Source organism: Aspergillus oryzae, chromosome 5, assembly GCF_000184455.2.
Source record: "Aspergillus oryzae RIB40 DNA, chromosome 5".
Taxonomy (NCBI): Eukaryota; Fungi; Ascomycota; class Eurotiomycetes; order Eurotiales; family Aspergillaceae; genus Aspergillus; species Aspergillus oryzae.
Window position 1 is genome coordinate 1,262,123 of NC_036439.1, and position 27,693 is coordinate 1,289,815.

The following is a 27,693-nucleotide window of genomic DNA, read 5'->3' on the forward strand; positions in this document are numbered from 1 at the left end:
CTTTGTGTTATATCAGTTCTACGTAGACAGCCCCTCTCCTGCCTCCTCCGCCTGTCACCTCCCTTTTATTTGCCCTTCGCGCTACTATATTCAACCAAGAGCTTTACCTCATCTACTCTTGACATGATCACTTCTTCTATCTACAAGTCAGTGCAATGACCGAAAATACCTTTTTCAACGACTGGACAAACCGAAAGATTGACTTCGGTCGTGGGCCTAGCTCGATGTGGACCCTGGATAGGCTTTACGGCGAGAAGAACAGCCAGGTCGATGATGAACGGTATTACGAGTACCAGTGTATCGGCAGCGCCTATGGCACTTTCTTGTGTCAGAACGTGATGGACAGTACTTCTCGCGGTGTGATGAAAATCTTTATGCAGTATATTTATAACCCAGGCCAAAGAAGCTTCACATAGCTTACAGATCCCTAGAGTCCCTTATGATGGATCTCAGCGCGCACCGGCCGAACACAGGAAGTCTCAAGCCCAATCTATTCCTGTGGACGATTTTGATATTGATAGTCAATTAAATGTACTGAGTACCCTAACAATAAAGCAATACAAGTCCAGCCAAAAAACTCTCGGTATAAAGTTTGAGACTTAGCTAGCGACAGATCCAGTACCTGGAGGATATATCTATTTCATCCTTACGAATTATCTACCTGGAATAAAGTTGAGTAAGGTTACCTTCTGGAGTTTAGAAGCCTCAGTGCGTGAGCAGATACGGCAAACCTTCAAACTAGCCTAGAAGTAAGTTTCTATCCCATTTTATTAGGATATAAGCTCTGATTCCTTTTCTATTCTCTAGAGATTGTGTCAACTCAGGGATTGTACGGGGGCTCCATGAAACAGAGCACGTCTTATGGGACGCAGCAACATACAAGAGGTACGTAATAACTCCTGTCCACAACAAAAATAAGCCACTCCTTCGGCATAGCTATTGACAAGCTCTAACCTTTCAATAGTTATATCACCAGCTTTAGAATGAGTGGGCCTGCAGGGGAAAGTGACGAGTGGCGGGATGATGAGTTGATTGTTTGGAGCATGGCACAGACTCAAAATAATCGTATCTGGTTTGAGGACCCAAATAAACACCCGGACATGAGCACCTGGACTCTTTGATTCTCTGGGAAGGCCCGTTTTTGTTCTTACTTAGGGATAGGTTTCGAATTGATCCGTTAGTATTGGGATTTAATAAACACAAAGGAGTCAATCCAGTCATACTGATACAGAACTGAGCCACCAGCGTCTTTCAGCAACTGCGGGCCGTCGCTTATGTGTTATCACGCAGGTACAATGAGAACACGTCTCGATACCCTGAGCCCTATACGCTCACTCTCTGAGATTGGGAGCATAGTCAGTGCTTCAGGTCGCACTGGATAGCCTGGTTAGGTTATAGTTCGTGGTGTATGGCCTTTCTGATAACATGAATACGCACCTTCTGCAGGTTCACTGGTATGGTATGGCTTGCACGCCTTGAAGGGCTGCGGCCGATGTCCGTGACGGTCACACGGGTGCATATAGAGGAATGAGTGGAGCTTTGTTGTAATATGGCAGCCGATAGATATTTTGAGTCTTGGACCTGTAAATCACGACCTGGTTTCAGAGTGGCGCAATTAGGCAAAATAATGGACTAACCCATTGCAAATATATTGTACAGGTTTCATGTATGCGTTGTTCGCTACGGCAAATAAGCTTCTCCAGCTGCTGCCTAGCCACCATTAAACCAGTCAGCCCCAAGTCTTGACTGACGTAAGAAGACTTGATACCGTCTTGGATTGAATTTTGTGTCAGATTGGAATTGCTGGCGTTATCAAGCTTATCTGATGGAACCTTTCCTGGCCCACGTACCCCGCATCCGAGACTCTAAGAGGAGATCATGCACGTTCGCGATAAGGGACTGCCGATCAGCATTGACCATTAGTTTTCACGAGAGATACCGGACTCGGAGATACTACCAGTACCGACAGACATATATTCACGAGCTATCCCCAGCTGCTTCGGTGTATACCACAAAAAGAACACAAATAACTGCCACAAGCCTCCGAGGTATTTTCTGTACCTGTTCCAATCCAGTGGCTTTTATTGCATCAAGGACATAACAGGAATGGATATCAGAGAACCACCAGTCATCGACTTCGCACGTTAGTTTCCCAGCTAGTTCTAGTAGTTATGAACTCACCAGGATCACAGCATTTTATGGCCCAGAAGGTGCCGCAAAGGAACGATTAATAAATGAGTTGCGCCAAGCCTGCAAGCAGTTTGGCTTCTTCCAACTCATCAATCATACTATTCCAGCGAGTCTGCAAGAATCTGTCCTTCAGCAGAGCAAAGAATTCTTTGAGCTTCCAATATCAACAAAAGAAAAATATAAAAAAGGTCAGTACTCCACATGAACATAAGAAGTCATCCTTGGAGTCATCCGCGAATGATATACTGAATCCTACATAAAATCACGTAGGTCTTAATGGCGACAATCGCGGTTACGAGGGCTTTAGGGCGCAAAACTTCGAGAAGCGAGGCAAAGGTGACCTGAAGGAAGGTTTCTACTTAGGCAAAGACCTTCCACTTGACGATCCACAGGTTGTTACGAGGAAGTTTGATAAGGGGCCCAACAAGTACCCTTTGGAAGTTAGCGAGCCAGCTAAATTCCGAGCTGTTATGGACGAGTATCATGAGGCAATGACATCGCTTGCGATGGGGATTCTGAGAATGTTAGCACTTACTCTAGAGCTAGAGGAAAGTGCTTTCGACGCGTTTTGCGAACATCCGATCGCTATTCTTCGGCTGCTGCACTATCCCCCCCAAGATCCTGACAGTTCGGATATCGAGAGAGGTGAGGCCTACTTCATGTTTTTCATGATCAGTGCTTACTTTAGTCGGCAAAGGCATTGGCGCTCATACCGATTTCGGTGGTATCACTATTCTTCTTCAAGACACAACCGGTGGCTTGCAGGTTTGGAACAATGTCTCGTCGGAATGGGTAGATGTGACACCTGTACCGGGTGCCTATGTCGTGAACCTAGGCAATATGATGATGCGATGGACAAATGATCGCTATCTATCTAACCTCCATCGGGTTATCAACAAGAGCGGCAAGGAGCGCTTTAGCGTTCCATTCTTCTTGTCTGGTAACCCTGACTACATAGTCGAGTGTCTCCCGACCTGCATCGGGGCCGGGCCTAAGTACCCTCCCATAACTGTGGGTCAGTGGATGGCTGGGCGATACGCGGATACGTATGGCACATCGAATGAAGAGGCAATTTCTGACATGCGAGAAGTGCCTTCTTGAGGTATGCTTGCGGGAGGAAGAGGGCTCGTAGGCCCAGCACACAGCTATCGGGCAATGACAATGGCTCTGGATTCTTGTATATTGAAATGTGTAGAATAGCTCATGATATCCACGTGGGCTGATGCTTACGAGCATATGCAGAGGCGCAAAGGGCCGAGGAAGTAAATGTGTCGGGGAATGGTGAATGTCACTAGCACATTTCTATATGTACCTAGGAAAAACGTCGCCATTAATCGTGGTATCTCCGGCCTCATGGTCCGACTTGGTACTGTGGCTTATCCACATATCCAGGTCAATCAATTCTCCGATGAATGGCTTTTTGGCTCTTGTGATCACGATAATAATCCAATCTCCAAACTTCTGGCCCTAGAATATAAAAGGTGTTTTAGGCCGCTTGTGTTTGTAATTCCTGTTCTAGCTTGTATTGACCGAATTTGCCTAAATGTCCTTGTTAGATCTACAGCCACTTGGATACAGGCCATGATGTTCCCCTGATTAGGAAATATCTTTAGCTTCATGAATTTGAATGTATAGCGGATGACATGCGGAAAAGGATATGGTGCGACCGATATTGCCAAGCCACGCAGGTCAGCTGACCACCTGTAGTTACTACTGCCAACTGTAGACAAGCGCATGATCACGACTTCACAAGACCAGCAGTCAATTTGTGCGGCCTTGTTCTACTTCACCATCTTCAACCTTCAATATCTGGACAGAGAGCTGGAAACAGATATGTCAAGCAAAGCGATTGAGGCAGTGTTGCTCACACCAGAACTATTAGAGATTATTCTCCTACATCTCGATATGACCACTCTTCTGGTATCGGCTCAGCGCGTTAGTAGACACTGGCTATGCGTTATAGCTGGTTCTACTAAGCTCCAACAGGCCTTATTTTCAAACCAATAGCACCACCTGTCAAACCGTCACTAGCTTATTCAACTCCGCCTAATACGGAGATGGACTCCTACCCGAACCCCTACTCATTAGAAATTGTGAACTCCTTCAATCCTTTGCTTGAAAAGCACTTTGGTTCTGTATTTTTCAATCTCAATGGGGTCGGCAACTACCATCGCGCAAATTACTTCTACACGAATCTTCCCTGGTGGGTTAACGGACGGGATAACGACCATATGAAAGCTGAGCTTGCCCGCCGGCATAGAGCGTTTACTCGGTCTGGTGCGAGTTGGCGACGAATGTTAGTTTCACAACCAGCGCCGCCAGCACTGGGATACGGATGGCAAGAATACGGAGACTGGACAACTATATACAAGGCACTCATTACTGAAAACCCTCAGCCAGCAGCGTTATCACTGGACCCTGTATTCCCCGGCGAGCCAGTTTCGCCGCAGCCATTGCCGATATCACAGACAGGTCTTCGATTTGGTTTGCTATATGGCCCACTTCAATACCATGCTGGTCATCATCAGTATCCGTCGCTTTACTTTCGTCTCGTCTGGGGACGGAGATATGCACCCCTACTTCGGGATGCGATGGAACATGCATGCAGGCAGCTGCTAGAAGAGACTAGTGCCATTGTGCAGTTTTTTCATAGGAATAATGATCTTGAGCATGAGCCTGCCGATGTTGAGGCGTGGGATAGCGCGTTTAGAAGCGAGGACTTCCAGCTTCCACATGAGCAACTCGAGGTAGTTTACAGAAACCCCTGGTGAAGCAATAAAGTATACGGCTAGCAGAAGTTCAAGAAGCCCGCCTGTATTGATTGATTCACTACCAGGTAGGAAATTTACATTAGAGTGTTCACACAATAAAAGCCTTGGGAACCTTGTAAAACCTGAAAAGTACAACCTCCGATATACCTATCTCATTCTCCCTCCCCGCCATTCAAACATCTGTCTTTTTATCCTCACCCCTCCTCTGTTCATGTGCCGACCAGGCGATTCTTTTCTCGGTCCAATCGTAGCCGACAACAGCCCACCAAAGGTCTTTACTCGTCAGGAACTGGCTAGAATAGACGAGAAAAAGCGGGCGAAGAACAAGAAGCCAAGTCCTTTCGTTGAAAAGGTATGTTATTATCGGCTGAAACCAATTATACCATGGAGGTAGGTGTCATTAGTAAAACTAATACTGTGCCGTTACAGGTCAGATCGCGTCCGGGTACCCCAACTGGGCATCGGTAATGCTGGTCCTACAAAGGCGTCAAAGCGATAAGATTGGCTTTGGTGCGATCCTGTACCAAAAGGGCTGGTCCCTCCTTGGTCTTCGATTTTGTAACGGTGGTAAGCTATATATATAGGTGATTCCGAGGCATTCTGAGTCGTCAATTTAGAATTATATAACCTTTTAGCATTGTGGAATATCGGGCCTTGGCGACCTTTGTTTTGTTCGTGTATTCTGTTGCTGGTTTTCAGTTGCTGTGCTGCTTGTCTCATTGTTAGTGTATACTTGACCTTTGTCGTTTTCTCTCGTCTTTTAATTGTTCTTTGTTGATTTCCGTACTATTCGTGTACGTGTAGTACTCCATGTTTAATTTAATTTCACTACAATACTCGAATACATTCACAGAGGCTCATCGCGGCCACTACGCAACAACGGGTTCAGAATTCCTGTTACAATCCTGAGTATCTAATATTTCTGTATTTGTACATAGGAAATCAGTATGAATATTAGGGAATTTGTGTAGTTTATATATTTATCTATAAAGTCTGCATTCTTAAAAATAACAAAGGTTACTGTGAACTGGCTCTGTATCACATACATAGTACATTGTGCCGCTAGCCTGGAGATATAAATCTATAATTAATTTTAGAAATAGTGGCCCCTAAATCTAGGCACTACAACCCCTAAAGGCTAAAATCTAGGCACAGTGGACCGCAGGTCAGAGAGACCTAAATCCAGCGGATTTTGGGTCGGGTCCGGGTTAGCTTATCAAAAACCCACCCGAATGCAACTCTAATCATGAAGCAAAAGATAATTCCCGACCAGGGAATATTATAGCCTGTATCCAAGTGGCTGTAGTTCTATCAAGGAAATTTAGACACATCCGACCGAGAAACAGAAACAAAGACGCGATTCAACCCGTCGGAGATTGGCAGTGGAATCTCAGGAAAGATCGACAGCTCAGCCACGTTGCCGGGCAGTGGTGATGGAGCGAGGAAGCCACATTTACTTATTTTTGCTATAAAAGGCAAAGGTATAATAATTCCAGACCCTCGCAAGTGACACCCGCTCACGTGGCCAAGGGACCTTTGCTCGCGTCACCACTCAGTCTGGGATTCGCTCTCAACACCCGCGACGAATCATCACGCACGATCCCATCCGTCCCAAGATTCCCCGGATGAGTTGTCCTCCAATCTCATCATGCCCAGACCACCCTCCAAGCCCTTAGCGCTTCCGATCCCAAGGCTCCATTGTCGAGCTGCGTCGGCGATTCGCAACGATCAATGAAGTCGGCCAAGATACTAACGTCTGGTTCCCAATAATATGTCAGGAGCGCAATGGCAACCCCTCACTGCCCTTCGCCTCGTACCTTGCCTCTCCCGCGGCTAGAGCTGGAGTATAAGTGGCTCTCTCGATATCCCTGGAATCTGTCTGGATTGGATCGTTATTCACTTTGATCGTTCCTCTTTCCTCTTCAGCCACTTCCGCTCCTATTCATCCCATCCTAGTCTGGCATTTCCAGTGAGATCTAGGACATACACTCTCCATTCTTTTCATCTACTCTTTTGAATGGGCATTGAAACGTCTCCACCCGATGTCGAAGAATCGACGGAGCCTCCTATATGTCCTTATCCGAAGGAATCTAAGTCGCACCTAAATAATCATCCCAGCGATGTAAAATCGGATCTCGAGACTGAACACGGGACACCGGAGCACAGTCCGACTTCATTCGAATCCGCGTCCAACACCTCCACTCGCCAACAGGATTTTCGTAGTTCGTTACAATATGCTCACACTATCGACCCAGAGCACTTGGCTGTCATTCTTGATGTTGATGTTCGGTAAGCTTTCTATAGGGCTACAAGGAATGTCAAGCAACATATTGACAAGGCACAAGCCATGGCCTTTCCAGTGCCGACTCGGCAACTCGCCTACAGCGAGATGGACCTAACAGGGTCCGAGAAATGGAGGGTTTATCCGTATGGAAAATATTGCTGAGGCAAGTTTCCAACAGTTTGACATTAGTATGATGCCCGCCCACATACCTATTATCTTCTGCGTGTGCAATGTAGGATGCACATTATTCGTTCGTCTAACCACGTAGTATAGGTGCTTTTGATCACCATGGCAATATCCTTTGGTATCGATGACTACATTGAAGGAGGAGTAATAACCGCAGTCATCCTCCTTAATATTGTTGTCGGGTATGCTTCTCTCTTTTCTACGCTCTTGTAGATATTACTTTTGATATTGCAAATTGCAAGTCGCGGATTGCTCAAGCTAATATTTCCTTATCTAGATTCGTACAAGACTACCGCGCAGAAAAGACAATCATGTCTCTGCAAAGGCTATCTGCACCAGTCTGCAAGGTTCTGCGCGATGGCAGGGTTTCCTCTGCAAAAGCCGAGTCACTGGTAGTTGGCGATATCGTGCAACTAGCGGTGGGTGATATCGTTCCTGCAGATATGAGACTACTTGATGGTATGAATATCTCAGTGGACGAGGCATTGCTGACTGGGGAATCCTTGCCCGTGACCAAAACGCCACATATCACGTTGACCTCGCGTGATATACCGCTTGGTGACAGAACAAACATGGCATATTCCGGCTGCAGCACCACGCAGGGTCGAGCTACAGGTGTCGTTACTGCTACGGGGATGATGACAGAAGTCGGAAAAATAGCTCAGCTACTTCAAGACAAAAGAGATCAAGGCAGTGCTAACCCGTTCGTTCGGGCGTTCCAGAATGTAAAGTCTACGACCAAAAACATTCTAGGGCTCGTCGGGACGCCATTACAGGTGAAACTGAGCAAATTTGCCCTTCTCCTTTTTGGCCTTGCGGTTCTTCTGGCTCTCATTGTCTTCGCCGTTAATAAGTTCGATGTTCAAGGGGAAGTGTTAATCTACGGGATTTGTGTCGCAGTGGCGGTCGTACCTGAGTCCTTGATTGCAGTGCTTACCATAACCGTCGCAGTGGGTACAAAGGCAATGGCTAAGGGAAATGTTATTGTGCGCAAGCTACAATGCCTTGAGGCTGTTGGTGGGGTCACTAATATATGCTCCGACAAAACTGGCACCCTCACACAAGGCAAAATGATTGCAAGAACTGCTTGGATCCCTCTCGCTGGGACGCTCACAGTCAGCCAAACAACCGACCCGATTGACCCGACGAGCGGGTCCGTTCAGATTGACGAAGTTGACTGGAAGCCGGACGCAGTGCAGGGTAACATAGCACTAACTACCTTTTTGAATGCCATTTCACTCTGTAACCTTTCGACTGTACAAAAGGAACAACAGTCAATGCCATCGGAAAAGGATCCTGAACATGGCGCGCAAGTCAGGTGGACCGCAGTCGGGGAGCCTACTGAAATTGCCCTTCACGTCCTCGCAATGCGATTTGGCCTCGGCAAACCAAATATACTGCAAGACAGTAATTTACAACTTCACACCGAGTACCCATTTGACTCTTCAATCAAGCGGATGACGGTAATTTACCGTAGTCTTGAAACGAGCATGAACGAGGTATATACGAAAGGGGCTCCCGAGGCAGTTATCCCTAGATTGAATAGCAGCGAGATAGAGAAGTCTTCGATCCAAGACACTGCAGACAGAATGGCTGGGGAGGGGCTTCGCGTTCTTTGTGTTGCTTACAAAAAGGTCCCTATTAATAATGAGTCTGAGGTATCCTCGCGTACCACAGCTGAATCAAATTTAAGTTTTGGTGGGCTCGTGGGACTATATGATCCTCCTCGGGTTGAGACTGCAGCAGCGGTGCGGAGATGCCAAATGGCAGGCATCGCTGTACACATGTTGACCGGTGACCATATACGGACAGCGACAGCTATTGCATCGGAAGTTGGTATATTGGACCCCGTTATGGGTGCTAAATCCAGCAGGTTGGTGATGGCAGCGGAGGATTTCGACCGACTTTCCGACATTGACATAGATGCTATCGAGCAGTTACCGCTCGTCATCGCGCGATGCAGTCCAACTACAAAGGTCCGAATGGTGGAGGCAATGCATCGGCGCAATGCGTTCTGCGTCATGACCGGTGATGGAGTCAATGATTCTCCTGCTTTAAAGCGTGCCGACGTGGGGATAGCAATGGGTAAAAACGGAAGCGACGTGGCTAAGGAAGCTGCCGACATGGTTTTGACCGATGACAACTTCTCATCCATTGTAAAAGCAGTGGAAGAGGGAAGAAGGCTTTTTGATAATATCCAAAAGGTACACGATACTGTTCTCGATCAGCTTCTATGACTTCTCTAACCGCTGTCACAGTTCCTGATGCACCTACTTATCTCAAATATCGCGCAGGTCGTTCTACTACTCATCGCTCTGGCATTCAAAGATGCAGAGGGAAACTCGATATTCCCTCTCTCTCCCCTTGAGATCCTGTGGGCCAACCTAGTCACCTCGTCGTTTCTCGCGATAGGACTCGGGCTTGAAGAGGCTCAGCCCGATATAATGTATCGCCCCCCGCATGATCTGAAGGTGGGGGTGTTCACCTGGGAACTTATCACTGACAAAATGATCTACGGAACGTGCATGGGCTCGTTGTGTCTTGTGGCCTTTGTGTGTGTTATTTATGGAAAAGGTAATGGCACCTCTTCGATGGGGCACGATTGTAACGAAGCATGGAATGAAAGTTGTAGAATTGTCTTCCGGGCGCGAGCGACAACATATGCAACTTTGACCTTTTTACTTCTGGTCACGGCCTGGGAGGTGAAGCACTTTTCGCGATCATTATTCAACCTAGATCCCGGCCGATATCCCGGCAAGCTGTCTGTTTTCCATTCCATCTGGCGCAACCGGTTTTTATTCTGGGCAGTGGTCGCTGGGTTCGTGATCGCTTTTCCAGTGATCTACTTGCCAGCAGTAAACCGGATTGTTTTCAAGCACCAGGCAATCGACTGGGAATGGGGCGTTGTATTCGGGTGTGTCGTGGTCTACCTCACGATGGTGGAGATCTGGAAGGCAATGAAGCGAGCCTTCGGTATCGGCAGTGGGAAGAATGCCACTTTGACTCTGGAAGATGCCGAGACAAGGGCCGGTCTTGTGTCACCGGTCCTGACTCTGACTGCCAACGCTAGTGTGGATGCCAGTGTGGAAATGAAGTAATGTGGAAGAATCTCCTACAGGGGACGAGAGTTTAGGTGCAGGCTGCCTTATGTTCAACCATAGGCAATCTGCAGATCATTTGTTTCCATATCTTTGGTCTCTTTAGGTGTTCAACACGCCTATATTTTCTTTCAAACGTTCTATCCTTTTGGTTTCCTCGCTTTCGTCGTGTCGTTTGAATTATGCCCGACCCTAGTACAGTCGCTCATTGCTATCCGCACGTTTCTGTTTGTGCGATCAGAATGGAAAACTTGCTGTCCTGCCATAACTTAATTGCCTCGGCGTCCGATTACCGCGTGGAAATCGGGCGCTAATGGGGCCCAGAACCTTAGGCCACCGATCACGACGATCATACGAGAAAGCTTTATAGGTACAAAGCATAACAGAAGTCCTAGACAAATAATGTAGATTGATCTCAAGAGACCATGGAACAACGTATGACAGCGATCGGAGTTTCCTCCCATTTGCTAAAACTATCTCATCAGTCTGAGCATGTTCAGGGTATACGTTACGTATACGACCTCAGTTCACGGTCTCCTGCAGCTCTAGTGGGGTCAATCCTGCATGAGGGCTGACACGAGAAACAGACCCAATCTCACCCCTCACCGTTCTTGTGTTTCCCTCTTCTCAATTCCTCTCAACCCATCAAACACCACCAATCCACCCAAAATGCGCATCCTCTGCCTCCACGGCCGGGGCACCAGCGCCCAAATCTTCAAATCTCAAACCAGTCTGTAGTCCAACCACCTAAAACAACCTCCCAAGAAGAACACGAAAAGCTAACTGAGAAGACCAGCCTCCTTCCGCTCCCGCCTCAACGACCTCCCCATAACCTTCGACTTCATCGACGCCCCCTACCCCACCACCCCCGCCTCAGGAATCGACCTCTTCTACGAACCCCCCTACTACACCTTCTGGCCCGACGACTCCCCGACCTCCCATCAAAACGCCCGAACCTGGCTCCTCAACCACATCGCCAAAAACGGTCCCTACGACGCCGTCCTCGGCTTCTCCCAAGGCTGCTCCCTAGCAGCCCTAACCCTCCTCCTTCACGCCCATGAATCGCCCCTCACCCCTCCACCTTTCAAAGCAGCCATCTTCATCTGCGGCGGTGCACCGCTCCCCCTCCTCGAAGAACTGGGGTATACCATCACTCCAGAAATGAGATCCCGGGATACAGAGTCACGGAAGAAATTATCCATTCAGGCCGATTCGGCTGCGATTCTGGCGAAGGGGGCGGAGAGGTGGGGTGGGGGTGGTGATGCTGGGGAAGTGGTGGATGAGGAGAGTGTTCGGAGGGAGATTGAGAGGTGTGGGATTGGGAAGGTGAAGATTGGGGTTCCGACGGTGCATGTTTATGGGAGAAAGGATCCGAGGTTTGTGGCCGGCGTGCAGTTGTCGGGGGTTTGCGAGGGGAGTGTGAGGCAGTGTTTTGATCATGGGGGTGGACATGATATTCCGAGGTCGTCGGCGGTTAGTGAGAGGTTGGCGGAGTTGGTTAGATGGGTGCTGGAGGAGGGGGGTGTTGCTTAGGTAGATTCTTGGATCTAGGATACTGGATAGACGTCAGGTATTACGTTATGCTCAGTACATTTCTGTGCTTGCTCCAGCTCTGAGTCAATACGGAATTGACACAGTACGGTTGTATGGTGATAATGATATGGTGGGTCGTGGGACGAATCTCCGGAATGCGTGCAGCGTGGCTTGCCAAGGATGGACCCTGATTCTCCATTTATACTACTACTATTGATTGAGTTCGGGTTAAGTAAACGAAGTGTTTCTTACGGTTGACACATTCCTGTGTATTGGAAGTATTGCACAAGGCTGACTAGGCAACAGCGGGTAAAGAAAGGGTATAGAAATTATCCACATTACCGATCTCATCAGTTTTCCACTTTCATGTCCCCACCCTATAATATAACCCGAGACGACTATTTCTATACCGATCTACAAGGCGGCTCTTGCGAATGATCGGCAGGATGGTTGAAGAGGCTTCGAGGGTTGACGTGTCAGGTGCAATACAGCTTTCAGCCCAACCAATGACCAGAATACGAAGTTAGCGTGTAAACACAGCCACACACAGCACTTGCTTTCCTTTTGCGCTCTCACCATCTCGTCTTTCAACTCTTCCACCAAGGCGTCATTCCACTGACGGACAAATTCTTCTCCTCTTGAAGCTTCGCTATACCTATTGGTCAGAATCCGTGTAGATGACACCCTTTCCGTAGCACCTACGAGTATAAGGAGAAGTGCTAGGGGATACAAACTCAACATCTGCATCCTGCAACGCATCTCCACCACCGGGCCATTACTTTAGAGTAGTAAGAAACCATCCTGATCGATCCGAATCATGCGTCTCCTCAAGACCACGAAGTCTGAAGTGGGCCACTTCGAAATTGAACTATTCACGGACGAACAACTCCACAATCTGCCATATGCAATCCTTTCCCATACTTGGGGTCCAGACGAGGTTACTCTGCAAAATATCAATGACCCCCTCGTAAAGTCCTGGACGGGCTATATGAAGATTGAACAATGCTGCGCGATAGCCTACAGTTCCGGGTATGACTACGTGTGGATAGACACTTGCTGCATTGATAAAACAAGCAGCACAGAGTTATCAGAGGCAATAAACTCTATGTTCCTCTGGTACCAGGAGGCCAAGGTATGCTATGCATATCTATCTGACGTACGACAGACCACATTCGAAGACAGTAGGTGGTTTACCAGAGGATGGACCCTCCAGGAGCTAATTGCTCCGAGGAATGTGATATTTTTCGACGGGAGCTGGAGGGTGTTAGGTGATAAGATGAGCCTCAGAAGGAGGGTATCCCAATGTACTCGTATACCTGAAAGCATCCTTGCAGGCGAGAGAAATCTTGATACGTTCAGCACCGCACAGAGAATGTCATGGGCAGCGGAAAGACAGACAACCAGAGTCGAGGACCTTGCGTATTGTTTAATGGGGCTATTTGGCGTCAATATGCCGCTGATCTATGGGGAAAGAGAGGCGGCGTTTATTAGGCTCCAGGAAGAGATCTTAAAGATCTCCGAAGACCATAGTCTATTTGCTTGGAAGTCTTCGGATACTCGCAATGGTCTGCTTGCTACCTCTCCGGCTGCCTTTATCGACTCGCACGATATTGTCCCGTGTGAGACATTTGATACATTCGGCAGCCCTTTGATTATAAGCGGCGGGGGGATTCATGTCGACGTTTGCTTCGTCGGTTTAGAGCGCATCGGACTGGGGCTGGCTGTTTTACAATGCAAGAAATTGGATGGGATGTCTACGTCGGTCGCCATCTTTGTGCAGGACACCTCTTTGACATTCGAATTGGAGCGATTCAAGAGAGTTTACTGTGACGACTTTCGACTTGTTGATCTCGGAAGGTATCACACACACCAATGTCGTATGACAAGGATGTGTGTTCCAAGTGGTCGCATCACACGGGTTAAAAGCCCAAGAGGCGACGAAGAATACAACAACCTTGAGCCGCCCCATATCTACCCAAATCCTATACAGACGCAGACCATCGAGTGGGGTAGCCCAAGGGTAGAGGTTTATCTATGGTTGTTGCTTACGCAGAGCAATCTTGGAGCAGCCTTGAATGCGGTTTCGAATGGCCGGACGCCACTATCGTGGGCTGCTGAGAATGGCCTCGAGAATTATGTCAGAATTCTACTTAGGAAAGGCGCTACCATAGAGGTCGATAGCGGGTTGGTTGAGGCGCCCTTATCCCTGGCGTCTCGGAACGGACATACTGCTACAGTCAGGCTGCTACTGGATAAGGGTGCCGGTGTTGACGCAAAGGACCACAAGGGTTGGACACCACTAGTCCATGCTATCCTTGCTGATAAAGTATCTATTGTAAAGATGTTACTTGATTATGGAGCCGATATCAACGCAAGTGATAAGAATGCTCGGACACCATTAATGCATGCTATTAAAACTCAGGATACAACTACTATCAAGATGATACTAAACGAAAACCCTGACATTGAAGCGAAGGATGACAAAGGCCAAACACCATTAATGCATGCGATTTGGACTCGACATATAGCTATTATCAATGTCATACTTAGCAAGAATCCTGACATCGAGGCACGAAACAGGGAAGGTCAATCGCCATTGATCCAGGCTATCATGACTCAAGACACAGCTACTATCAAGGTGATACTCAGGAAGAACCCTAACATTGAGGCTAGAGATAATAAACATCGAACACCATTGATGCATGCTCTGAACATTGCAAACCGAACTATTATTAGGATGCTGCTCAAGAAGAATGCCGATATCGAGGCAAGGAATGAACAAGGTCTAACACCACTGATGCTTGCCATTATTGAGACGCTGAACGGGCATATATCATGCCCTACAAGAAAGAACATTGTCGAAGTGCTGATTTTACACGGTGCTGATATCAATGCGAAGAATCTGCATGGCGAGACACCATTGTCGATTGCCACGAAGGAAGGGCACGGGGATATCGTCGAATTGCTGCTGCGCAACGGCGCTATTCGTGAAACAACCCGTCAAACACCAATGGCATGGCTAGCTAGAATGTCGCAACAGGGCATTCTCAAGCTCTTTGGATCAGAGTCTTAGAGATCTATATCTCGTTGCCCAATAGACATCATTACATCCAATACCATTCCTAGCTGTTGCGATAAACGACAGGTATGGAACTATAGGCATTTGCCAAACAACAGTTTCCTGATAAATACTGATTAAAGTGTAGCTGTATTGCTAAAAAATAGATTAATTATCCATCACATCAGCGACACACTAATAATGCATAGTCCATCGCTTATTCTCCTAGTGCTCCGTCAACACAAATGATAACAATTCATTTCTATCCAATTTTGCTAATCACTATAAATAAAACCCACATAACAATGGTATCTCACCCTCCAAAGAAACTAAACCTACAAAGAACTCTTACTCTTCAACAAATGGGCATTAACCGGCGTCAAAGCCTTCCCCTTCAACAAAAAGCCCTCAATATTCTCCATCGCCAACCTCTCAAACCCAATATGAGTATCGACCGTCCCACCCGCGTTATGCGACATCGCCATAACCCTGGGATGCTTCACCAACCGCGGATGCACATACGGCTCATTGGCATGAACATCCAGCCCAGCAGCGACCAAATGACCCTCATCAAGCACCTGCACCAACGCCTCCTCATCCACCAACGACCCGCGCGCAATATTAATAAACCTCGCTCCCTTCTTAAACTGCCGAAACCGCTCCAACGTCAGCAACGTCTTCCCAGCAAACGGCGTCGCTACAACCACGCAATCCGCGTCAGCCAGCAACGACTCCAAATCCTTGTAGTACGTCGCGCCGACCCGAGACTCCTGCTCGGGACTCTTCCGGAAGAGATCGTGGTAGGCGATCTTCATGCCGAAGGCGGCGTGCGCCTTCTGGGCGATCATGTACCCGATTTGGCCTAGGCCGATGATGCCCAGGACGTGGTTGCGTGGGTTGCGCGCCGTGAGGGGCGAGTTTTTGTGGGCGTCGGCGAAGGCTTGGGGATTGGCCGAGTGGGCGGCTTGGTGGGACCAGACCAGGTTGCGGAAGACGGACAGGATTAGGAAGATGGTCATGTCGGCGACGGATTCCGAACTTGCGGCGGCGCCGTTGCAGTAGATTATTCCTGTGAATTTTGTTCATTATTAGCTAGTTGTCATTTCTGTCTGTCTGTCTGTCTGTCTGTCTTTCTGTTTTTCTGTTTTCCCCACACTAACCGTCCTTTTACCCCACAATACAGAGTACAGTACAGTACATTCCTCGGCCTTAACCGGGGTACAACCATCCCCGGAAAAGGCAAGTAAAAAAGCCGACCAAGTAATAAACGAAAGAAGACATACCATGCTCAGCAAACACATCCACATCCGCCCAATCATATCCGGCCCCCGCCGACGCCATGATCTTCACGCTCTTAGGCAAAAGCGGAATCAACTCTCGATCCCAGCGCCCCATCTCGCCGCCCGTGTTCCAGAAGGGCCGGAAGATGGCATGGAAGTCCCCCCAGCGACGCTCTTTCAGGGCCCGCATGAACTCTTCCCGTTCACGCTCTTCGGCGCTGGGCTGGATGATTTCGAATTCGGAGCTGAAGCGGGCGTAGACATCGTGGTTGTATTTGATGTTGTCGCCGATGTGGAGAATGCGGAATTGGGGGGCCATTTTGGGGGGTTTTCTTGGATTATTTTTTTTTAGGAGATTTTTGGGTTTGGGGATTTGTGGTGTTTATTTTATCTCGTTGTTTCTCTTTTAATAAAGCAATTGAGGGTGTATTCGCGTTTTCTTTCCTCTTGTTGCTATACTTATACTTCCGGTGTGGCAATTGCCGTCGGTCAAAAACCGATTGCCGACCCTGCGGAAATCCGAGTCGTATTGCCGTCACCGCTGCTGCTGGGAGCTGCTTTTCCCCATATGGGGCGATACTTGCTGTGAGGGGAAACTGGATGCCTTGTCACAGATTGATTAGTTGAACATCCTGCAGATCAACGGTGGACACGGGCGTAATTGCCCTACGAAGTTCAATAAGGGGTTTTGAAATTGCCCAAGTCAGCACCAACTATGCAGTGCACGGATACCAGCGGGTATCAGCCAATTTCTATTCAGTCTAGAGCGTAAGCTAGAGCTAGGACCAAGATATATCAGTAGTATAGATAATGATAAGCTAAGTGAGAAAGCAAAAGAAAGGGAATATATAAATCTACCAGCAAAACGACGCCTCGTATAAATCTATAGTTTGCGTCCCCTGATTATCCCGAACGCATTTGCGGACGTCATCGCCCATCCCGCCTGGTCCGCACACGCTGACTGCCATCGCTCCTACTTGTTGTGTCTTCTCGCTCTCTAGGATTTGGTCGAAGGATGGCTTGCCAAAGACCATACTGATTGGCACGCTTGGCGGCGCGGAATTGGTCCAAGGGCTCTCGTCGAGTGAGTACTCGTCTGTGCTTTCACTTACCGTTAAGTATATTTGGATAGAGAGCGATAGTTCTGGGAACTGAAAGTAGGTATGGCTTTTTTGTTCGTTCGGTACTTGAAGCGCTGGATGGTTCAAGAGAGATGTCATCCACGGCTGGATCCATTCCAGATGGTCTAAAAGAACGTCAGTGGAGGCTGCTTTGATCTGTGCCGCGCATACTCACCGATACTGCGGATAACCCAGATCAGGCTGACCTTCCGAACAGCCGTCGACTTCTGCGAAAATCCACTCATAATCTCATGTAAGTAAGACATTGGATGCGTGACCCCAATACCGCCTGCGATCAGAAGGACTGTCCCGTAAGAGGATAGAGAATGGAGACCGCCTAGACAGACAATCAGCATAGCCCACTAATCATAGCGTATCCGCTACATACCGAAAGGACCTTCTACTAGAGCGGACGCGGTGAACTTTCCCTCCATCGACTTGTTAACCTTCTCAAGAAGCTTATTCGTAAATCCGTCCCGTCGCTTAATCAGGAAGGACATGACTTCACGCTTCGGGCCTCCCAACAAGATGCTGAGTGAATCATTGGATCCGCGCTTTTCTGTCAAATTTGTTCTGTCGTCTGTCCATGCCACGGAGAAGGGATGCGACGTCCAAAGCCCAAGCGAAGGCATGTAGAGATACATGTATTGCCCGGGTTTGAATGTCCATGACCGCGCCAGGGCTACATCAACGCGAGCTACATCGCCAGGAAGAAGCTCCACAGTAGCCATTGTACGTTGTTTCCCAAAATTGCGCCATATAATACTCCCCAAGCGCCCAATTCTCTGTCAAGGAATGTTAGCCTGGACTTCAACTAAGCCTGAAACTACCACGGAAACCAAGGAGCAGGAAGACACAGAGTGGGTAGAATCGCGGTGCAGGTGGAGGAAGGAGGTGGTCAAGACTTACATCAAGACCCCAAAGAATGAGTGTGACCAGCAGAACACGTTGAAGAGCCAATCCACGAAGGTGATACCAGAGTCCCACAAATGATGTTATGGCAAGTAGAATATGCAGATGAAGGAAGAACTCGTAAAAGGCATGTCTAATAGGGGATGTGGACTGAAACAGTATCACCATGAAGGCAATCAGAGCCTAACGTTATCCCGACCCGTTAAATCATATGCGACAACATGAGTTCCAGGCAGAGACTTACAACAAATCCTTCTATGAAGAAGGGTGTGTTCCAGAGAAGATGGGTCACCTTTGACATGCTCACTACATACCGGTTAGTCATCTTCATTAACTCAAGCCAGACGGCAGAGCTTACTCACTTTCTTTGGCCTCACTGGCTACCACACAGGCCATATGAACTACGGCCTCGCCGATGATGAGACGCCCAATCCATCGATGCATCAGGTTGAATGTGTCAAACTGCAACCCTAGCATTGGGATAAGGGGGTTGTTACGAGCAGCGGTGAGAACAAGGGCGGGCAGATTCATCACACAAAGATGACCAGCGGCATATTTGATTTGGTACATGGTCTCCTCATAACCCGACCACCAGTTGGCAAGCACAAAGAAGAAGATGATGTTCAGCACGAAGTAGGCAAGCAGTAGAACAGCCTCCAGCCGTAGTGGGATTATCCCCATGTGGATCCGGCCCAGGAGGCGAAACTCGCGACTGTGTCGAAGCGACCATAACGGTGCGTAGAAGACATGCTTGTTGAAAAACGCTGAAAGAGCACCGTTTCGAGCGAACCTTTCCTGTTTATCTTCTCGAAGGATCTCACGCAGACGTCGATGGTGTCGTAGCCTTATGATAGAGCGGCTGAGGAATGAGACAACAAAAAAGCCTCCAAGGACATACAGAGGCGTGGCCAGAGCAGGGTTCATAGGAGGGTGGTCATATCGGGTGTGTTGCTTCCCCGGTCCTATCTGATCTACTCCCATGTCTTAGAATTGCTGGATTCAAGTTGAAACTTGAGTATGGGAATCAAAGAGGACTGCTTAAGCCGCACAACCACCTCGAGTCAGCGTTGACGCCTCCCTTCAAGCTGGACATGTACCAAGAGGATTATTATGGCTGTCTACAGCAAGATAAATGCACAGGCACGAGAACAATAGGTTTGCGCTGCCCTAACACACGGGTCTTGTGCACGGCATATATTTAACGATGCCGTCATCCATCTTGCCGTTAGCCTAAGTCATCCATGGACCGCACTGTGACAGGTTAGACACCCGCATTCTAGCAAGTCGGCTAGAAATCGAGAACAGTGCTCCTGAGAAGGTCATTACAACCAAGAATGTGGGGAACGGGGTTCCGGAATGAAGAGTTTGTCCAGTGGTCCGGACCGGAGAGGGGTGCTGTTGCTTCCCCGCCTGTACCTTCAGCAAATCAACAGACTGACGACATAGACTAAATCTTTGAAAATTAGTTCAACAAATATAGTCAATACCTTGTCGGTTGGTCGGGTGCACGAGGTGGGTCTGCAGTTAACTGGGCGGATGAAACCACGGCGCCGCAAACGGATATACAGAAAGCTGAGGATCTCAACCCACCATCCGCAACCACCCGAGGCTTCGGCGATCTATTCTGCAAGAGCTACCACACATCTTCTAAGCAAGCTTTTATTTCGTAGAGCCTGAGATCTAGGACGATGACGTAGGACAGTTGCTGACATGGATTTGTCATGAGGAAACCACCCCTTCATTCCCGGCACGTGGCAGTGCCTGCCATGAGATTTAAACTGGTGATCAAGGTTCAGTTAACTGAAATTGGTATTATCTAGGCAGTGTAGGCACAGAAAAACCTTAGGCTTCTATTGACTCACGGCCAGAATGATGTGACTAGAGCCTTCCTACAAATGGGAGATCAACGTCATGAACCGGACGCCAGGTGAAGATTGCGTAAAGGTAGAAGCGGCTATTGTTACGGCAAGTATGTGTATCTTTGAAATCAAAAGGGCTCCATATATTATTGTAACGTTATGATGTTTTGTACTTTTAGACTTTCGTCTGTTGCGCAAGTCCCTGAGGTAACCATGGGAGTTCCCAAGGGGCGCGGGTTTTATTCGGCTTTCAAGATGACGAAGTGGCTGTCACGAGTCCTTTCATGATAGAAGCGTTCGAGGTCCCATGTGCCCCGCCGTCAGTCAAGACAGCAAGCACGGTGCAGCTCATATCCTTGTTCCTGTCCTGGAAGATAATATGGCACGGTTGCTGCACTGACGACATGCCGGTAAACGTTGCCCAAGCTGTGTTTACGTGGTAAACTTGAACGTCACTGAGATGTCATTTAGCCCAAACAGGATCACAACCACATGATCGATACAGACTGCAGAGCAGCTTGCGTCAGCCTTATACAAGGTGGCAGGTACAGAAGCTTAACTTGCCCTGATCGCCGCGTGGCTTAAACTTTCAGCCACACAGGCCGCATGCGGCGTAGTTCAAACTCGATCCGGGAACATCGTCGATCCCTAGCAAAGTTAAAAATACATCAATTCCCTGATGAGAGCGTCCACGAACGGGACCGAGTCGACGCGAGCGAAAAGAAGAAATCGAGAGAGTCGAATGGTGACTTGTACACAGTACATGTTATTAGGCATTATACACAGGCAAACAACCAAATAGGAGAGGGACTGCTTTAGTCTAATTCGGCTTTTTGTGACGCCGGAGGGAAGATACATAAAACAGGCCGGAGATCAACCGAAAAACGCCATGGACCGATAGTTGTTGTATATATCCCGACACCCGTTTTCCATCACTCACAAAATACACCCTAATACCAGAAGCCGCGCATCGCGAAATACCGAGTGTCCCTTAAGTAACAAGTCATGAGATAAACCAAGCCTTAGACAGCGACATCAACCGTAATGCATGCAGACGAGGGTAGACCCCGTATTTTCAAGCCTCAACCTCACGCGAACTTTCCGGGCTGGGGCATTGGGCTGGTTTGCTATTAGAGATCGCCCACCTGGTTTGTCGCGAATCCTCATTTGACTTTTTGCGTGGCTTCTTCTTCTTCTTCTCGTCCTTATTCCGTATAGCCTTACTGCGCTCCTCTTGGATACGAGAATAGTCGATCAAATCGACCCCCGCGCTATGGCACAGGGTTTTGCACTCTGCGTCAACAACTCCGACGAGATGAGAAGTAAATCCATAGAAAGCCGGGTTATACGCGTTCTTCGCCCAGTACGATAGCTCTGAAGCCACACGACTTAGATTGGGGATCAGAGGCGAGCATTTCGGGTTGTGGGATGGTGCTGGTCTGTCGGACTCATTGTCAGACAAGGATCGATGTCTAGAAACAGGAGAAGAGGGAACTGAGGAATCGGATGAATTCATGTAGTCGGTATCTGAGGCCAGAACGTGCAGAAGATGATAGGTAGCGGCGAATCCAAGGAGCGTCAGCTCAACGGGGTCCAAAGGTAGCTGGTTAAACCAGGAAACGGCTTTCTGCATCGTGAAGGACGCCGGGAGAGAGGTATCCCCGGTGGTCCGTGCTGTGAAGATGGCTGCAATCATTGCACAACGCACGGCAATATTGATCTCATCACGAACAGATACGGGGAGAGAAGAGTCCAAGAAGTTTGAAGCCTGTGCTTTCTTGGTGTTTCCTTTGTCCTTGGGCAGAGCTGCAAGAACCATGTTAATATTCGCAACGCGATCTTGTTCGAAGAAAACAGCTTTCATAACCAGAGCACGCGTATGCGCCGCCGACGGCTGAGGCGCTACATTGAGAGCTGTTCTGAGTTTGGATTTGAAAGCATCGCGGCTCTTCCTCCTGTCTTGGCCGCCAGCACTGGCCTCGAAGTATCTCAGAAGGGCTCGTTGTAACAGATGGCTAGACCACCAAGCAGCAAGCGCATCCAACGAGGATTGAATGGCAGGATCCTCCTCCACTACGTCAAGTAAGGCCTCATCGCCATCCGTCCCTTCTTGGGTGGGACGGTTCCAGGTGAGATTTGCGGCTCTCTGGATGACACTGTCAATCATGACCTCCTCACTATCAAGCTCGAGTAAGGCAGACAGATGACTTGGGAGGACATCTGGGTGGTCCTCTGGCAGGGACGAATTCATTTTCCGAGCAAGGTCCCATTGGTACCGGGCCAGGCTACGCGCAATGTCGTTGGAGACGTTAAAGGTCCAAGAACCTGGGTCGCCCACGCGCCAAAGCAAAATGCGAACATGCAAAGCTTTAAGCATCATTCGCATTGGGCTTCGAGGAAGGGTACCAGCAGCGAAAATGGTCAAAACGAGACGACTTTTGCTAACCTCTGCGTCACCTCCAGCTAGTTGAGCATCGATCGCGATGTCCCATGTCTTCACTCGACCTTTTTCATCCTCTTCGGTAATTCCTGTGGCCCATGAGTAGAGCTTCCATCCTAGTAGACAACGCAAGACGTATTCAAAACATCTCGACGTCACAACATACCACTCGTGGAAAAACGTATGCCGGGGTACTCCAACCCGCTGGATGCTAGTCAGCCAAGCCTGACGCCGGAAGTTGCTGGACGACAGCGTGGCCGAAGCTGATTTGGAAGAGGAGTACTGAAGCCCAGGCCCGCCGGAGTTGAAAAGGTACACGAAAACAATAAACGCACTGCCGACGACGAGAGTGGCAAGGATGAGAAAGTGGGAAATAGCGCGAGCGTGCCATGAATACCAGAAGCTCCGGGCCCACGTAACCCAATATCCGGCCGGTGGTAGTTGCAGGTTGTTGAAAAAGTTGACTGGGATAGCCAAGAGTCCTTTTGCTGTCGACTCTGTCTTCTTTTCTGAACTCATTCCCTCGAAAACCATAAGACCAGCAAGCGCGCCCAGCATGTATTTATTAGGATAGTGAGAGCGTTTGCGGCTACCCGGCTGAGGGGATGCATTACCGCTGCTTGGGTATTGGATGTAAGACTGTGACCAAGACTCGTCTCTCGGAGCCGCAGCCCGCATGCGCTTGAAGGCATCGGGCACCTTGATCATACCCTCTGGGGGGTGAAGAGAGGTCGGAGAGGGATCACTGGGAACATCCTCGGCGTTTGAGAAGACGCTAGGTGAGGAGCTGGCTCCAGACTCGGTGTAATTGCTCGGTGAAGAAACTGAGGCCGCAGATGTTACATTCTGATCGACGGCCTTATCCAATTGCCGTAGTCTATTCTTAAGAGCAGTGTTTTCATCTTCAAGTCGCTTATTACGGATTTCCAGATGTCGAATATACTCAGTTGCCTTGGAAAGGATAGAGGCCTTGTTCAGCTTGTTGGCTGGCGTGACACCCTCCCCGTCGTCTTCATCGACCAGATGTCTCGAAGCCCGAAGACTGGGGACGCTATCTCTGAGCTCGGCGATTTTCTCATTCAGGTTGGCTCGGTATCGCTTTTCGATCACATTGTGGGCGCGTTTCTTCGAAGGCATCTTCTTTCCGGGTGGGGCTAAGCCGCTAACAGTTGATCCATCGTCATCGCTACCGGACTTGCGTTTAGCGCCTGCTAGAGACATAGGCGATCCAGATGTGGTCGACTGGGCAGACTGCATATCTGTGCCAGCATTTGAACTTCGATGAGGGGGGAGCCCGCCACCGCCATCCTGGCCTAGGAAGGAGTCAAACGGAAGATTCGTCACGCAATCGAGTGAAATATCTGGGGAGAACTCGGACTTCTGAACAGCACCAAGGCTCTGCTTGCCGATAGAGGTGCCGGGCGAGGTGAATGGGAAATCGAAGGGCGACTGGGTAATTTCATTGGTGGTCTCTGGGAAGGAGTGGTCATCCCATCTCATCCATTGTGTCCAATCCTGACCCGAATCCTCCGGGGATGACTGTGGGAACACCATGGAGTCCGTCTGCGACTCTCTTCTGTCCGAAGACTGGGCGGGGGAGAAGAGCTGGAAATCGCTACCCATGCCAGGCATAGCCATTGTGTCCAGCCGCCAGGGTCTGGACCATCAAGCCACTATGGCTATGAGTCCGTTTGCGGTGTAAATGTGTTATCGCGAAACAAGCCTTTGCTCCTATTAACCATCGGATATTGACAACGAAGATGGGAGCAGAAGGGTGAATGGTTCCTCTGGACAAAAGTACCAGGTAGTGTAACCTAGGGTGTGCATACCTCAGGCAAAGGGAACAAAACCCGGCTAGTGGCGGGTTAGAGTTGAAAGGTGATTGATGATCAGCCAGAACCGAACGCGCTAAAATTTGAGCTGTGGAGAATGATTGGGGGGCGATAATAGAGAGACCCCTTTAACGGAGCGAAAAGGAGAGAGAGGCTATATTAGGTGGCAATTGATGTGAGAGTCAAGTTGTGAAAAGAGTGATCAACTTGAGAGGTTGGAGTTGTCCGTCATGACAGACAAATTGAACTAGTTAGTCACGTTGGGGTCTTGACAAACAGAAAAGAAAACGAGCCGAAAATTAGTTGTTTCCCTAGATCTTATCGAGGCGGCGTTGGGTGGTTGAGTACGCGGCTTAGACCCTCTCACATGGAACGGTACGAGCCACAGTTAGAAACACGCTGCCCCAGCAGATAAGATCTTCTTCTTCCCTTCTTCGTTTCTTGTTGTTTCTTTTCTCTGCGTGTTCGCCACTGCAGAGACAAGGATAGAGTGATAATAGATTTATTATTGGAAACCACGTCGCAGAGCAAAGTCACCTGGTCACCGTTCTGCACATGGTTGGAAGAAGGACAAAGTGGTGCCTGACAGCGATGGCGACTGGCCCTCGGCCAAGATTCGGTGCTAAGCGTCGTATGATCGCGGGACACTGCTGTTCCGGCAAACCGACAGGCGGTCACGGTATTACCGAGCTGGGTACCTGTATTGTTGCCAGCTAGGTGGCTGTATTGTTGAACCATGTAATCTTACCTTTCGCCTAAGGCCACCAATGAAGTCCTCTCCCGGCACGTGACCTGACATCATGCCGTTTATTTTGGTACTGCTTGGGGCTCTGGACCGCAAGAACTAATGCAGAGTGCCACTCAATTGAGCATATCCACCCAAAGCACGGAGTACGAAGTATTGTTAACCTTAATGGTGTACAAAATTCAAACTGGAGACCATCGATGGGAAATCAATTCTAACATTAAATCTTCAACTATACATCCATGCAATAACTTTACAATCATTCATCATGAACGAGACACTTTAAGAGCCAGCCGACTCAGGCGCGGAACCTCTTACTGGCTGTTGTTGAGTTCCAGCCGCTCTGAAGGCCCCAAGCCTTAACACTAACGCTAGCCCGATCACCGAGATCCTCTGCGGAAACAGCCAAGGTATCGAGTGGGGAGCTTGGGAAGAAAGTCATGGTTCCGCTTTGGATCCCGTCCTGACCAAGGAAGACTTCAAACACAGAGCGGTCAATAACGCCCGAGAAGCTGAATGTGCCGTTGCCAAAGGAGGAGATAGTTGTTGTAGAAGATGATGTATAATTTCCATTATCTTCAATCGTGAAAAGATGGGTTCCAGCTCTGCTGATCCAGAAAGAACTATCATCCAGAGACACCCCTCCGTCGAGGAATTCACCCGATACAGAGGAGGTAAAGTTGAAGTTTACGCGTCCGGTAGGCTTGGCAACATCGATGCCCTTCAGTGTCACATCGAAATATACTGCATTCGATGGGACCCCAGAGAAGTTCGCCTTCACATCCCCAGAGTGGACACTCTTGCTCACAAGCTGTCTGCCCTTAAGAGCAGAAAGGCCCTCAAACGGGCTGTGAGTCACAGTCCAGACTCCGTTGACCTTGGTTAGGGTGTGCGCTCTAGGTAAAGTCATGGCGCTCCTCCAGCCTTCAAGCGGGCCAGTGGGGACTTCTTCGGTGTAATCCCAGTTGCTAGCCCACCCAATGGAGACAGGAGGCTCGTTCTCAGGAATACCAGAATACCACTGAGCCGCATAGTTGTCCTTAGAGAAATCAAAAAGTGTCTCCTGAACAACTTCAGAGGTGAAATGGGTGCCGTTGAAATCGCCGACCACATAAAATGTTCCCGAACCTCCAAGAGGAGCGCCAGGGTTCACGGAAATGAAAAGCACGAACTTGCTCGTCTCCTCAGACACAGCGCGATCCACCGAAAGCTTGACCAAGTTGGGGCATTCGAATTGGTCGCCCGGCAGCCCTTCCTGGGTGAAATTCGACGCATGTGTCCAGTCTTTGAGATTGGGCGAGGTATAAAATCCAATGACCAAGTCCTGCGCATAGGCAATAGTCATCACCCATTGCTGAGTTTCAGGATGCCACACCACCTGCGGGTCACGGAACTGCTTTGAGCCAATGTCGATGACCGGGTTGTTCTCATACTTGGTGAAAGTGTATCCACCATCGCGAGAATAAGCAATGTGCTGTGTTTCCAGTGTCGGGGTATCTACTGTGTAGATGGCTATGACGCCATCGTCCTGATCGGGAAAGAATCCTGAGGTGTTGTTGCTGTCCACCACAGCAGAGCCTGAAAAGATATACTCCTCAGGCTTATCCCCAGCGAGGGCGATAGGTTGATTCGTCCAGTGGTATAGATCAGGGCTGGTGGCATGACCCCAGTGCTGATTCCCAGCTACTGTCGCTGTAGGATTATCTATTCACACGTTATTACACGTGCATGGTTTGAGTGACACGAACAGACTCACACTGATAGTATAAGTGATACACGCCCCTCTTGCTATCATAGAAGAGACCGTTTGGATCGTTCATGAAATTGGAAGGTGGAGAGAAGTGAGTTTGAGGCCGAAGGTCTCCAGAATAGCTGGCAGCTTGTGCAACTGCCGCAAGGGCAGGAAGGATGAATGGTTTGATATACATCTCGTCCGGTCTCTTGCACGAGCGATTGGTAGCGACCTGGATTGCAATTCTGGGATTCGTTCTGTCGACGGAACGTGACGGGGGTATTTATATCCGATTCCCCTCGTCAAAATCCCCCGTTGACGGCGATGCATGCATGGCATTCTCTTCATGGAAAGGCTAGGCTCCATGGCCTTGGGGTTCCAAGGCTCCAAGTGGACGAAGCCGAGAACTCAGTTCAACCATATGTGGATGTCAGACGGTCTGACCACTGCGATTGCTGGTTAGCAGGGCGGCATACCCACGTCATGCATACGAGAAAATTAATTCCCACTATCCTAAAAGCGCCAAGGCGTTGACTCAAGAACTAGTGTGGGGATAATGCCTTAAGGTACATCATATTTTTAGTTATGACTGGCCGGGTTCCTAGACGGATATCTGCTCGTTCTCGACGTTTTAAACCCCATTGTCGCATTC

The 27,693-nt window shown here is 48.9% G+C and overlaps 10 protein-coding genes across 10 annotated transcripts; 6 read left to right on the forward strand and 4 right to left on the reverse strand.

Annotated features, from left to right (window-relative positions):
• Positions 1 to 123: 123 nt before the first annotated feature.
• Positions 124 to 1,121, forward strand: AO090701000409 (uncharacterized protein; the record flags this gene model as incomplete). Its single annotated transcript, XM_023237335.1, is given in 4 exon segments — positions 124 to 146; positions 152 to 379; positions 808 to 885; positions 965 to 1,121. Coding segments are annotated over 4 exon segments (486 nt in total).
• A 985-nt stretch (positions 1,122 to 2,106) lies between these two features.
• Positions 2,107 to 3,291, forward strand: AO090701000408 (isopenicillin N synthase family dioxygenase; the record flags this gene model as incomplete). Its single annotated transcript, XM_001823201.1, has 4 exons — positions 2,107 to 2,143; positions 2,193 to 2,378; positions 2,461 to 2,835; positions 2,888 to 3,291. 4 exons carry the CDS (start codon positions 2,107 to 2,109, stop codon positions 3,289 to 3,291), a joined length of 1,002 nt encoding a protein of 333 aa, XP_001823253.1.
• A 956-nt stretch (positions 3,292 to 4,247) lies between these two features.
• On the forward strand, positions 4,248 to 4,961 carry AO090701000407 (uncharacterized protein; the record flags this gene model as incomplete). The annotated part of the gene is made up of 1 exon (XM_001823200.3): positions 4,248 to 4,961. The coding sequence occupies one exon, from the start codon at positions 4,248 to 4,250 to the stop codon at positions 4,959 to 4,961; it is 714 nt and encodes a 237-aa protein (XP_001823252.3).
• Positions 4,962 to 6,978: 2,017 nt separating this feature from the next.
• AO090701000406 (putative potassium/sodium P-type ATPase) lies at positions 6,979 to 10,529 on the forward strand (the record flags this gene model as incomplete). Its single annotated transcript, XM_023237336.1, has 5 exons — positions 6,979 to 7,250; positions 7,307 to 7,433; positions 7,519 to 7,613; positions 7,709 to 9,635; positions 9,726 to 10,529. 5 exons carry the CDS (start codon positions 6,979 to 6,981, stop codon positions 10,527 to 10,529), a joined length of 3,225 nt encoding a protein of 1,074 aa, XP_023092116.1.
• Positions 10,530 to 11,198: 669 nt separating this feature from the next.
• On the forward strand, positions 11,199 to 12,062 carry AO090701000405 (uncharacterized protein; the record flags this gene model as incomplete). Its single annotated transcript, XM_001823198.3, has 2 exons — positions 11,199 to 11,259; positions 11,326 to 12,062. 2 exons carry the CDS (start codon positions 11,199 to 11,201, stop codon positions 12,060 to 12,062), a joined length of 798 nt encoding a protein of 265 aa, XP_001823250.1.
• Positions 12,063 to 12,879: 817 nt separating this feature from the next.
• Positions 12,880 to 15,135, forward strand: AO090701000404 (uncharacterized protein; the record flags this gene model as incomplete). Its single annotated transcript, XM_023237337.1, has 4 exons — positions 12,880 to 13,194; positions 13,228 to 13,243; positions 13,331 to 13,919; positions 13,965 to 15,135. 4 exons carry the CDS (start codon positions 12,880 to 12,882, stop codon positions 15,133 to 15,135), a joined length of 2,091 nt encoding a protein of 696 aa, XP_023092115.1.
• Positions 15,136 to 15,455: 320 nt separating this feature from the next.
• On the reverse strand, positions 15,456 to 16,719 carry AO090701000403 (D-mandelate dehydrogenase-like dehydrogenase; the record flags this gene model as incomplete). The annotated part of the gene is made up of 2 exons (XM_001823196.1): positions 15,456 to 16,189; positions 16,404 to 16,719. The coding sequence occupies 2 exons, from the start codon at positions 16,717 to 16,719 to the stop codon at positions 15,456 to 15,458; spliced, it is 1,050 nt and encodes a 349-aa protein (XP_001823248.1).
• A 535-nt stretch (positions 16,720 to 17,254) lies between these two features.
• Positions 17,255 to 19,414, reverse strand: AO090701000402 (ferric reductase family protein; the record flags this gene model as incomplete). Its single annotated transcript, XM_001823195.1, has 6 exons — positions 17,255 to 17,646; positions 17,697 to 17,858; positions 17,910 to 18,306; positions 18,431 to 18,616; positions 18,678 to 18,739; positions 18,796 to 19,414. The coding sequence occupies 6 exons, from the start codon at positions 19,412 to 19,414 to the stop codon at positions 17,255 to 17,257; spliced, it is 1,818 nt and encodes a 605-aa protein (XP_001823247.1).
• A 1,953-nt stretch (positions 19,415 to 21,367) lies between these two features.
• On the reverse strand, positions 21,368 to 24,370 carry AO090701000401 (basic helix-loop-helix domain-containing protein; the record flags this gene model as incomplete). Its single annotated transcript, XM_001823194.3, has 1 exon — positions 21,368 to 24,370. The coding sequence occupies one exon, from the start codon at positions 24,368 to 24,370 to the stop codon at positions 21,368 to 21,370; it is 3,003 nt and encodes a 1,000-aa protein (XP_001823246.1).
• Positions 24,371 to 25,607: 1,237 nt separating this feature from the next.
• On the reverse strand, positions 25,608 to 27,237 carry AO090701000400 (uncharacterized protein; the record flags this gene model as incomplete). The annotated part of the gene is made up of 2 exons (XM_001823193.3): positions 25,608 to 27,013; positions 27,066 to 27,237. The coding sequence occupies 2 exons, from the start codon at positions 27,235 to 27,237 to the stop codon at positions 25,608 to 25,610; spliced, it is 1,578 nt and encodes a 525-aa protein (XP_001823245.1).
• Between the last annotated feature and the right edge of the window lie 456 nt (positions 27,238 to 27,693).